Here is a 13,288-nt window from a genome sequence, read left to right as displayed (position 1 = left end):
GAAGCGTTTGTACTCTACGCCTTTTACTCTTTCTCAGCTATGTTTTTAAGAGCCATGTATAACTAGAGCTGTGATGTTGTATATGTTACATATATACTCACATGCCTTGGCCCACAAAAGTAGGCCGGCATTATTATTCAAATAAAAATAATCATAGCGTTACGCAAATAGTCGCTACGCGAAAGCCCTCTGCTGTTCGCTCTTTCAGGAGGGTAAAAAAGATATCTTGATTCGAACTGATTCACGCAAACTAGCAAGCACGATAAGCGGAGTGACTTCAAGTGGTGACGGCCCTTGAATATTTCTGTCTGGTGATATATCGTTCGCTCTAAAAAAATTAAGTAGAACATCGTACGTGAAACATTATCTTTTTTTTTATATATATATCCTGTTGCGCTGAGCGAATACTGGCTGGATTGGAATAGTGCCTTCTGAGTGACTAGCTTTTTTTTTTTTTTGTACACTGCGAGGAGAACCTTACATTGTGCATGGGGGAAGCTGCGGATGATACAAAATTATTTAGTGTTTATTATTATTCCACTTATCTGCCGAGAAACTGACTTAGAGGAGAATACGAGAGTGGACGTCAGAACGCCGAGCTCTGATTGGATCGATTAGTGGGTAGACCTAAAGCTAGCCGCTTTTGTCTCCATTGCTCTTGTAGAATGCGTTCGAATGCTAGAGTCAAACGCCAGCGTTCCGTGTTTAATCGCATTCTATGAGTGCAGTGGAGACAGAGGCAGAGGCATTTTAAGAAATGTCTTGCGTTCCTTAATTTGACTATATAGTCACCGACGACCTGACAAACCGCCAAGATCGCGACATCCGACAGCAGGACACTCCGGCATCTCTGACGTCATTCGTTGCCACCTTGGGACCCCTTTTGAAGTATGGGCGGGGTAGGATGCTAAACACACCAGTGGGAGACGCGCTCCAGGCACCATTGTACGGGTTACTATGGACGGTGCCGCTCAGCGCCCGCTTTCATCGCTCACGTGCCCACTGCATTATTTAAATTTGAGTGCGTTCGCAGACGACCAAGTTGCCATCGCTGTTTACTGGTGGCGCCATGTACCGATAGGCGCAGCAAGCAGACGACGCATCCTGTTGTCTGCTCTCTGCGCCCCTCGAGAGATTGCGCTACAAGTAAATGGGGTCACTTATTCGGTCGTCTGCGAACGCGGCCAAACTTGAATTTGGCAAATTTCTTCCTCTATTTTTTTTTTGTCATTATAAGACTGGGCCTTCACACGGTAAAACTGACCTGCTTAGTGCACATTCGGTGAGAGCTTAAACTTTCTATGTGCAGGCGCCAATTTTTCCGGCATGTTAATTGTTGAAGGTCTTTTCAGGACACTCTATGCCTCACTGCAACGCGGATTAACCTGGGGAAGGACGGACATACGACTGGAATAATTCTCTTTGCCACTTTTGGGGTCTCGTACTGAACTGAGTCTCCATAGTCACAGAGAAGGTCAGAACAGCAGTGAGGTGCTTAGGTTATCCCGCCTCTAGCGCGAGCTTCCTACCTTCGGCAACGCTTCACCGTCTCCTGGGCCTTGAGCACGCGCGCACGCCGCCAGTGCGCGGGGGAACGCTTGGAGCTCGTGATAAAAGGCAGGGCATTCGAAGGATGTTCCCTGCCGTTCTCACTCTATTAGTGAATATGCGCCGAGAAACCGAGAGAGAGGGGGAGATGAGAGTGCCGGGGACGTCGGAACGCCGAGCTCTGGCTTGAAAAATGAATGCGTATAGACCTAAAGCTAGCTCCCTTTGTTGCCACTGCACTTGTTGAACGCTTTAGAACTCGGAACACCAGCGTTCAGCATTTGGCTCTCGCATTCGAACGCGTTCGACTAGTGTAGTATCAACAAAGGCAGCTAGATTTAGGTAAACCGACTAATCGTTCCAACCAAAGTTCAGTGTTCCATGTCCTCGAACACTCTTTTGTCCTTCTCCGCGTCGGTGTCTGGGTGCATAGCTTCGTTTGACTGACATCTGCATGTTCCGTGCGACGGTCCGAACCGCTGCACAAACATCCTACCGCCTCCCATTGCTGTTTTTGCTAACACTGTGTCCTTGCTTTTTTGTTCTTTCTTTCGCAGACTCACAGTGACTGCCAGCTGTCCAATGGATCTCAGATATTTCCCGATGGACAGACAAGCGTGCACTATAGAAATAGAAAGTTGTAAGTACCATCCAAAGCACTCCACTTCCTTTCTTCTCCCGCGGGTATTTGCTTTGTCTCGTCCTCTTCGTCATATCGTGCGGTAACTGTTGCGGCGTCTAACAGGCCGCCATTGCCATCTCCGCGTCGGGTGTCCAGTGTAGCTTGTCGGGTTGGTGCTGCTCTAGCGTGAAACTCAAACAACATTGCCCTCTTTTTTGGTTTTGCTATAGTGTTTTATATTCTCTACCGCGTTATTGTTGGCACAACGAGGCACTGTCTGATATGTTCGGATGATGGCATTCGTAGTCCCTTTGAAAAGATGTATTAACGTGTTCTACGCTTTGCGCTTTATTTTCTTTTTTTTTTCTTTTTTGCACTTAGAAGAACAGGGCTTAAACAAACGGAAAAGACAGACGAGTAGAAGTTAAATTGACTGAAGTGACGAGCAAATACATCGAATGCGTTTTAGAAACGGAGGCAAGGCGCACTTAATTGAGGACAGCCGCTGTGTCAGATGATGATGAAACAAGCAACGAAACGATAAAAAGTAAATGTTTCCGAATGCCCAATAGTACTTAGAATCTGAAATTGGCACGTAGCTTTTACATTATTTGCCGTGAAAAGCAAACCAGAATTACTGCTATCGTTCATTCACCGCGGTCGATGCAGCTGATGTAGCATTTTCTTCCGTGTTTCTTTTAATTATTATTAGGATTGTCACTTGCTTCGCCTGTTTGAATTAATATACAGGGTGTTGTTTTATTTTTTTCATTTTCTATCAAATACAAATTAAAAAAAAAGTCTTGGAAGCTACACAAATGCCGTCTGCGCAAGTGAGTTATATGGTCCGGCGGATGTTATGTTCGAGAGAGAATGCAACTACCAGAGCAGCAAGCAACAAAAATGATCTAATTACGTTGTTTTTTTTCGTTTTTTTTTTTTTTTTTAGTTAGACGTTATGTGGCACATCTTTATATTGAAAAAATGAAGGCAGTCAATATTCCAGGCCCAGCCCAGTTTTTAAAAGTCCTGGATCGAGCGCGCATTTCGAGTTATTCGTTGTCAAATTTTGTTTCGGAAATCTATCGATACCGAAACCAAACGCGCGATGCTCCTTCGCAAGGGCAGCCCTTGTTTGACGCCGGAGGGTCACGTATTAATGTCGAAATTCGCGTCACTTTTACGTCAAAACGCGTGGAAGTATTCGCTTTTTCTGAAATAAATTATGTTCGTGATTTTTTTGTTTTGCTTTTTAAACATAACTCGCCTTAATGATTAAGACGTATTTTAGTGACATTGCCCAGCAAATGAAAGCAACTTGTAGTGACCAATAAGTTGGCTTATCGCTTCAGTTCGCCATCTACGGGACGCAGACTGCAATCAGCGCCGGCGTGCTGTGACGACAAATAGCGACGCAAACTTCGTCATTACCACGTGACCCTCCACCGTCAAACGAGGGTTGCCATTCCGGCGGGCATCGTGCGTTAAGGTTCAGTACCGACACATTTTTAGAACGAAATTTGACTATCAATAACTCCAACTTCGTTCTGGATTCAGGATTTTCAAATAAACTGGGCTGGCCTTCAACATTGATCGACACAGATTCTTCGATTTAAACTTGTGCCCTGAAACGTCTTACTAAAAACAAATTAAAAGACGTTTACAATTGCCTGTAGTGCCGAATCAGAGCGCAGCTCTTGAGGAGGAGGAGGAGAGAGTGCGGAGAGAAGGGTATTCCCCTCCTCCTCTGTACCCTGTCCTCCTCCCCTCCTCTTCCTTCCCCTCCTCTCATTCTCCTCCCCTCCTCCTCCTCCTCTCCCTCCTCTCTCGTGACATCACTCGTGGACCTAGTGACCCCCGTGACGTCACCCGTGAAGGCCTCGTGAGGGTCGTGACCTTCATGAGTGAGAGTCACGTGAAGGTTGTGACCTTCACGTGACCTTCGCAGTAAAGGTCGTGACGTTCGTGACGTCACTCATGACCCTCGTGACGTCATACAGGACGTCCCGTGTAACGCCTTTATGGGAAACGTCCCATAATGCAACGCGCGGTTACGCCGACAGCGACGGCGGCGGCGCTCAAGCCGGAAACGCGCGTCTAAGAGCTGTGCTCTAAAAGTAATTAGTTAATTTTTGTTAATTACTCATCTATTGCATTTTCTCTTGAACATGATGTCTGCCTTTCATGGTTTATTTGTAAAGCGAAGCTGTATATGACTCGTTGGTCGGGCTTTTTCGTGTCCGTCGGCAGAACAGTAGTCAAAAGAATAGTAAACAGAAAACTATCGCGCGCGACTTATCTCTTATCAATGCAGATTGTTGGGCTAGTTTGTACTGAGAATTTGACGTCATGATGGCGCTTAAGACAAGGACAAAAGGAAAACTAGACAACACGGAGCGCTCCGTGTTGTCTAGTCTCCCTTTTGTCCTCGTCTTAAGCGCCATCATGCCGTCAAATATCTCTTATCATGCGGTTTTGACACTTGTTTCAATGAAAAAACCACAAAACAAGGCCAAGACCACGTGATAGATGATAAAAACGTAGCGCTTTCCGCATGCGTTTCGCGGTAAAGATTGCGGTTGCAGAAGCTGCCGCGGTAGCGGCAGCTTACGAAGTCTTTCATATATAAAAACGTTTTGCTTTAGATAATTTCCTTTTCTTCCGTCAATCATTTAGTATAGACCCTTTTGCTGTTTATAAACATGAATTGCCGCTTGCGTCCTAACCGACTTCCGGTCACACCGTCTTTGCAAGCCTGTTGACCTTGCTTATGTCACCAGTGCTAGAAAGCGTAAATGCCACACGGACAACAAAGTTGGAGATTTAACGAGGGCCTTCGGCTGTACAATATTACATCTTGGAGGAGGCAAGTTGGTTTATAAGAATACCCGAAACATTTTATCAGATCTCGCACTGCCTCGTTCTTTTGGCGTTCACCTGGAGAATTGGTGGTCAATCGTTTCATCTACACTTTAAGCAGCGGTGTTAAAGGGATTGTTCGGTCGAATTTTAATTAATTACCATATGAATGCGAATTTTAAATTCGAGAAAACAATTGAATAGTATTTTTATTGCCTCGAGACGCATCGTACGTTTGATATTTAACTTTTATATGCCCTTCTGCGTGAGTAATTGAATTTATACTGCTCCAATCGCATCCTAGCGTAAACGTTGATTTCGTTGGCCACATTGGAGCTCTCACGTCACACAACCCAAATCGAGCATTTCCGTCTCGTCGTTTGTCTCCGAGTGAACGCCGCAGCGTGCTTCGTTTTGTTGTTGCGCTCGACTTGTTTCGTGGAAGGGGGAAATTTTTGTCGCGCGGTTGGGTGCCACAACCGCCAGGCAGCACCTGCGAGCCAAGATGTGACGTTTCACACTTTTCCGTGAGACGTGCAGTGACGAACGAAATGAATCGTCACCGTACGTAAGGACTGGGTTCCCTTCATGGTCGAGATCCCGCTTATGCAGCAATCATCTCACAGAAGAGAGCTACGACCTGAGCTCTAAGCGGACAAAAGACTCATAAGCTGAGGTGGGATGCCTTGCTGCAGTGTTATTAAACTACGTCCACCCACTCCTACCCAAATCAGATCACTCGGTTTGATTATACAGCAAAAACGAAACCAACAGCTAGGCCATCTGGAAACGATTCCAAAAGTTGTATTCAGCACGCATGCAGTAAAACACTGTTTGACTCGCGTGTGAAAATGGAGCGTGGCTACGATTCACCGAGCTCGTCCAAGTCAAGTGACGACATGCATTTGAACGATTCGCCGTTTGCCTTCGACCAGCGGATATCGCCTCCGAAGAAACGGCCCGCAGCCTCATCGCCTGTCCAGTGGAACCGTCGATATGTGTACCGAGATGCCGCTTCGTGCACCTAGGTGCCGCTTCAGAGGCAAAATCTGCATATTTTGCTTTGCAAGCGCTCCTAGTTCGATCGGTGGCCGTCATAGCTGTGTTTGCGCGAAATGGCATACGTTTGCTCGAAGCATATGGCTGTTTTCTGGTAATATCCTGCTAAAATGTGACACTTTTTTTCTTTATTTTGTTTGCAAAAGGTTGGGAACTTGATTAAAAGTAACGTATTTCTGTAGGGTACCGCCTACGATTCAAAACAAAACACAATACATCCATTGACCAACGCTTATTATCCCGACCATCCGACAAACCTTGGAGTTTTGTGACGTCACACAGTAGCTACAGATGTCAGCCATTGACACTGGCGAAATTCGGGGTGCAGTTTCGTACATACGTTCATGAGAGGTTTAAATAATAAGGGGAGATCACTTATCGAAATAAAAATGACGTTTGTCTATATGAAGGCTCTCTCGACGTAACGAGCGCAAAAACTTAAGTAGTTCCGCTTTCGACCGTTCATTCCTCATATAAACCGGAAGTTCTTTGGGACGTCAAAAACTGGAGCACCACCTGGTGGCGTTTGCCATAAAAGGAGTCTATAGTGCAGTGGGCAATTGTTACAAGTGATATCACAGCTTCGCTGTCTAACCCCCTTCACGGCGTAGATTGGAGCCTCAAATTTTTATTAAAGACCCTTATTCGATAAAAAAAATAACAAACACCCTGTATATCAGGAGAATAGGAACAGTGACTAAAAATCGAATAGTGGTGTTGCATTCCTATAGACCTTTTCAGCTTCCGTCGCATGGGCACTGCCATCTTGAAATCAAGTGACGCGGCCGCCATAGAGGGCTTCAACTCGTCGCTTCGCTCTCCCGACCGCGCCTCGGCCAAGGCGTCGCATTCGCGTTTTTCGTCGCATTTCACGGCGATTGCCTTATTGTGTAAAGTTTCGCCCGACGCTTACATTTACAACTGAATCGCACGCCCTTATTATGCGAACGACGACATCGGCTGTTAATTTTGTAACACGTTTTGATTATTTCCACCGTCGGCTTAATGGATACGTGTGAGAACGGAGGAGGTACTGGAATCAGCGTCAACCCTGACGCACATTAAACCCAGTTATTTATGACAACTAAAATTTGCTGAGTGATAGTAGCGGGATAGCCCTCTACCTATAAGGGCTATACCGCCACCTCCGGGCTATACTTCCCTGCTATACCTCCTGGCTATACCAGGAGGTGTAACCAGGAAGTAATATGAGGTATAGCCAGAAGATAAAACGGTATAGCCACTATACCTCCTCGCTACATTTCCTGGATATACATCCTGGCTATACCAGGAGGTATAGCCAGGAAGTAATACGATGTGTAGCTAAGACGTATAGCCAGGAAGGAATCCGATGTGTAGCTAGAAGGTATATCCAGGAGGTAAGGCGGTATAGCCACTATATCTTCTGGTTATACTTCCTGGCTATTCTTCCTGGTTATACCAGGAGGTACATCCAGGAAATAATACGAGGTATAGCCAGGAGGTAAGGCGCCTAGCATTAACTGGTGTGAAGCAAAGTTTCGGAAGAGTAGAGTAGAGTCATTTTCAAGGTACCAAATGTTACGCGTATTCTTCTTTTTCAACCTTAACACGACCAATTTATTTCTATATCCTCGCACCGTGGCAGGAACATTTCCTCGAGGCCCTCCAACATTACTCGCACCGTCATCAAAAACCCCAGCTGTTGGGTCGAGGCGCGATGAAGCAGAGATACGGCGACGCATTAGAAATCTCTCCGGAAGTCGTAACAATGGGAATGTTCCGCGCCCTTCCCTTCGCAGTTTTTCGCGTTTTTCGTTTCCTTTTCCATGCTCAAGGGTGCACTTTAGCGCGCTCTTTTCTAGCGCCCCGTCATTAGTTCTCGAACGCGCAGCGCGTGCCTGTAGACCTCGTAAAATAGCCCATTAAAAACCCGAATTTCGGCGACAAGAATCGCGTACAAAGTGCTATCTCGGTTTCAAACATAATCTTTTTTTTTTCTTTTTTTTGTTAATGGCTCACGTTTCTGTTTTCCGTGGACGTCTGCGTCGCGCGTATCATCCACAGGCTTCCGAAGAAAAATTAAGCGACGTAAAATGTTGCGTGAGTTGGTAAGCTTTTCTCGTCGTTGCGGAGTCGAACATTTCTATATGCGACGCGTTAGATATTAACGTCGAGGCTCGCAGTATTTAAAATAATGGCCATAGCGGGCTCTCTGGTCGTTTCTTCATATGTCTCTCCTCGTTGTTATAACGTCTTGTTTCTAGATGAAATTGCAGCGTAATTAAAGTTGTATATCATTGCAGATTTTTGTTATTAGTAGATTCTGTAACAATTTTGTTTTCAGCCTTGATTTATTTGGGTTTAAAACTATAAACTACAAAATCTATCTGAAACCGAGTTTCACAAAACATCTTCCATTAAGGCATTGGGAAAAACTAATACACTATAGCATTTATTCGTATCAATTTACAGGGTGTTCAATTTTGATACGAACAAACTTTCGAAAAATAAGGGGTGAGAGCTAGACGAATTCTGTCGTCATCATGTATTTATCATATAGGTATTATAATATAATGTACGGTAGAGGTTCAACTGGTGCTAGTGTCGATGGGACTTCCGGTTTCAAACTTAAGCAGGCAGCAACCAGCTCATTTTGTGGTGCTCCGGTGCATTTTGGTCGGAAAACACGCGTGCATTTTGTCTTTTCACCGGAGAATACCAGGAATTACTTCTGTTGCTTGGGTCGTAGCGAATAATTGGAAACTTTAATAACGTTATAAAGGTAAAACCGCTTTAGTTACATTATTTTTCCGATTACCGAGCAATTTCTGACTTCCCAGCGTCCCGGTGCGCGCCATAGAGTCCACATAGTCGTTCCGTATTAAACCGAGTAACACACTGAACGAAAACTCCATTACGTTTTGGAATTAATGAGGGTGTATTAAGTAGTGAGCATTTCGTGAACCAATTAAACAATTTTGTTGGTCACAGACTGGGACTACCTTGTGGTGATGGAATAACACTTCGAAAATGGCGCACTTAAGTTTAAAATCCAGAAAAGGACGAAACTGCCTGTGCATGTGCCTGAGCCGTACCTTGTCGTTTGAGTGGCTGCCTAAACGTCTTATGCGATGTAATTGAACACAAACTAACGACGCACTGGGGTCACTAAAAAACGCTTCCAAAGTCGCGCATTCAAGTTTCGAGTGTTGTAGCTCCACCTAATTTCACGACCGTGGTTTCCCCTGCAGCTAGCCTTATTCGCTTTATCGCCCGAAAACCTTTCTTTGGCATAATTAGCGAAAAACGATTTGCTTTTATTGCTTTCATTATCAGCAGTCTCATGTTTACGTTCCTAAGTGCTGTCATGGTATCACGTGACGGTGTATTGTCACGTGACGTCTGAATGTTGCGTGACGTCACAGTATCACGTGACTCACGGTGTCAGCGTACGTCATCAAGTCGCGTGGTGTCACTGTGCAACGAGACTCGACATTACAAACTCACGCCATGCTCTCGGTAGGCAACAGGTAACGTGATGCGCGGCATGACGTCAGCGGCGTTACGTCAATGGAGAATGTTTTGGGCCAGTGCCGAAAATGGCCCGCGTCGATATGGAGCGCTGTTGACGGCGTAAAACCCGCGAGAGTGTCCCGCTAACTGCTACCCCAGTAAAACAAAACAGAAACCTGTTCTGGAGAATCTACGCCGCCACTTGGCAGACGACGATGCGCACGTGGTGTGAAGTGCTGGCAAAAGATGGCGCAGGGCGATTTGGTTTATGACAGCTGACTGCCAAAAAGAAACCTAATCGGCCTGCGCTCCCTCAACACGGCGTACGCCATCTGTCGGCAGCACTTCTCACTACTTATGTATTGTCTGCAAAGTGGCGGCGTAAATTGCCCAAAAGAAGTAATAATTGTTGTTGTTGCTTTTTGTTTATTTTTTTTTTTTCGTAAAGCAAGTCGATTTTTTTGCTGTAATTTTTTACTATCTGTATTCACCTTTCTAGTAAATCACAGCACGATAAGTTGAGAAATAGAGTTTTGCGGGACGTCTAACGTGCCTTCAAAGCGTTAGCTTACACGCTGTAGTTGACGTAAGAAAAAGTGAACTGCTCACTTATACTAACTCGCAAATTGAACTGTACTAAAAAGAGGGTCGTATTGCCGTAATGACTGGGTGTTGGCATCAAGCCTAAGCACATGCGCTCCCATTAAAAAAGTAAAACCAAGATAAAAAAAAAAAAAAAACATAGTCACACAATCGTGCCGAATAGAAGAAGCCAGTCTTGCTTGCGAAACGGCAAAAAAACAATCCACTGACTCCAGCTCATTTAACCTCCAGGATCAGACACGCGGGCCGCTCGGGGTCAGAATGGTAAAAACGGGCAAGGGGGGGTCTCGACGTGCCATAAACACTGTCGGAGTCGCTTTCGCCACGATTGCACCAGCTCTCCGACTTTGGCTTTGTCCCTTTTCGACGCTTTTATTATTCCGTCGCATTATGCCTTCTCCTCTCTGTCTCCTTTCGACGAAGGAGCGACAAAAGAATGAGAAGAAAATCCAAAACGAGGCCGGACTCCGTCTGTATATTTCGGCGAAAGCCCGCGATCGTTCAAAATGAAAGTAGGCTTAGCGAAAGACCCACGTTTGCCCTTGCTAGGACTTTTTTTGCCTTGGCGGTTTTGTGTGTGTGCGTGTGTGTTCTGTAAGGGGGGATTGGGGGGGGGGGGGCGAGGACGCGCTGCGCGGATTCGGCTTGGCTTGGCCGACTGCTTGGTCGGACGCCATTGGCCGTTTTTGTTTGTGTGTGTACATGTATGAGACGTCAGCCGGGGTAAGAAGGCGGGTCCCCTAGGAAAGGGAGAAAAGAAAAATATTTGGCCGGAGTCCAAGGCTTTGGCGAATTCTGGCCCTTTGTGTCTTATGACCTTCGTGTTTAGCTGGTGACAGCGCCGGTCCGACCCAGTAAGAAGGAAGAAACGGCAGCGTGGAAATATCGGGTGGCCTGTTTTCAGCGAACAGTCCATGTTATGCTGTTTCTTTTCATCTTCTTTTTTTTCTGATCGCGTATGTGCGCGCGGGATTTTTTTTTTTTCTGTAACTAAAGATGTGTGTTAATGGCGAAACGACAGTTACAGTAGTTTGTTATGTTTGTGGGGGAATGAAAGAGACTCCGTACTTCTTTTCATATTCTTTCGTTATCGCAGCAGTGAAATCGGTGCGGTGTATATTGTGTTCAGCAGTAATCTAGTGGTGTCGTCTTCGAATGTGATGGCAATTTCAGCACCTTTGACGATGAGGAAAATAAAAGGGCCAAATAAATGTCGTTTTTATTCTCTTTTTTTTTGGGGGGGGGGGGGGGGGCGACGGAGGTTTTAAAAAGCTGCCTACGATGCGTGAACGAAAAAGGGCCATCAACGCTTCAACACCGCGCAAATAATTTTTTGGTGAGCTAGAAAAAAAAATTCAATGATCCGTGATCACTTGGAGAATATCTATGTTAAGCGTGTATAAATATATATTATACCCGTCGCTAAATAGCTAGGCCATTAGGTGCTCATGAACGCTTTCCGTCATTTTGGGCTTAATCTGAGTTTCTCAAAAGCGCGAACTTCTCGAAAAGTTTAACCGGCTTGCAACATTGCGCGGGAGCGCTGCATTTTTTATACGTTCTAGCACAAAGAGAGGCAGACCGATTTAAGATAATCGGAAATCCTACTATAATGTGTGCTATTTGATTTGGTGCTTATCTGCCATAAGTGTTTTTTTTAGGGTCGTCTTTTGTAGTCCGGTAATTAAACTGTTTTACACTGACTTCTTTTCTAAAAAATATATTAAGGTGTTTTTAGAATTTTATAATATTTTCTGGTGTAACAGAGCAATAACACAAAACGTATCTCGACATACGACAAGCGTCTCTGGCATGTGGACTGCTGCAAACGTTGGAGTCCTACACTACGCTTCGTTGGTGTACACAATACTAAGTATAGGGTGTTTGTGAAAAATCCGAACCCGGCTTTACACACCGCTGAAATAAACTACACATTGCGGAGAGCTCAAACTCCGTCAGAACGTAGTCCCAGCCCTTTGAGCAAGACGCAAAACTTTCATCACCAACCGTTATCTTATACAAAAGTTATAAGTGATTTTTATTACATTTTTTATGGGTAAATGGGGCCCACATGTTTTCGGTTTCCGTTGAAATAGAACTTCATATATCACTAAATCGCTTATTACTTTTGAATAAGATAACGGTTGGTGCTGAAACTTTGATACCCTTCTCGAACGACTGGCGCTATACGTTCTGACAGGGTTTGAGCTCTCCGCGGTGTCTAGTTTATATTTGCGGTGCGGAAGGTTGGGTTCGGATTTCTCGCAAACACCCGGTATATAGTATTCGCAATAGTAATGCAAGCATTACATAGAGCCGTAACTTATTGCTTATTTAGGGTGTGCTCCGCCGCGAGGCAACGCGCTAAATAACTATAGGAAACTTCAGAAGACGCGACGCCGCCAAGTGGAAAATACGTGTCCTTTAGAAACGAGGGGATGCGTGTGCCGAGAGGTGCAGCAAACACGTCCAAGGACCTGGCGGTGAAGATGTGAAGTAGATGACCCGAGATTGAATGCACACTATTGAAATCGTGAGTATAGTGTGAACGAGAAAAGTTACGTTTTGCTCCGCCGTAAGCAACGTTACTAAAACACTCAGTTGGGAAACTCGCCGTCGAAACCGGGGCCGCTGGCGTCCACCGAGACCGAGCTAAATACGACGACAGCGCCACTCTTTATCATTTGTCTGTACTGTGGTCCCCTTGAGCTTTTTGAAAAACTGTTTTTGCGTAAAAACAAACGGAAAAGACTCTTTTTGTATGGAATTTATTGGAGTTTAGTACCAAATGATGGGCGCGTGATGTTTTTATCATCTTCAGTTTGCAAGGTTTTGCGGAACAATTAATATTGTTTTCATGCAACCATGCCTCAGCGCGCCTTTCAGGTAGCACGTCCTGACCTAGGTGCATTTTAACGTCAGTTGTTGAACGCGGCGCGTCCGCCGGGGAGACGGGGGTGGCGCCCCTGTAACCTCTACCGCTGTATCTCTTCTTAAGCCAAAATAGAAGTCACGTGCAGTTCTTCGAGAGGCCGCTGCGGGAGAAATGGTGGCGTTGTGTTCGTCATTAGCTCGGTGCTCGGAGACAGATTGGGGCCACTT

General features: G+C 45.4%; 1 protein-coding gene across 1 annotated transcript in view; it reads left to right on the top strand.

Moving 5' to 3' along the window:
• The window catches only part of LOC8035835 (gamma-aminobutyric acid receptor subunit beta), a 246,812-nt gene that overhangs the window by 189,028 nt on the left and 44,496 nt on the right, over positions 1 to 13,288 (top strand). Inside the window, exon 6 of the mRNA XM_042289637.1 lies at positions 2,106 to 2,188. Within this exon, the coding sequence (XP_042145571.1) occupies positions 2,106 to 2,188 (83 nt within the window). The remainder of the gene's footprint in view (positions 1 to 2,105; positions 2,189 to 13,288) is intronic.

The sequence above is a fragment of the Ixodes scapularis genome, unplaced genomic scaffold (genome assembly GCF_016920785.2).
Source record: "Ixodes scapularis isolate PalLabHiFi unplaced genomic scaffold, ASM1692078v2 PGA_scaffold13__105_contigs__length_92229423, whole genome shotgun sequence".
Taxonomy (NCBI): Eukaryota; Metazoa; Arthropoda; class Arachnida; order Ixodida; family Ixodidae; genus Ixodes; species Ixodes scapularis.
Note: the sequence above shows the minus strand (reverse complement) of the source record. Positions and strands in the feature narration are given on the sequence as shown.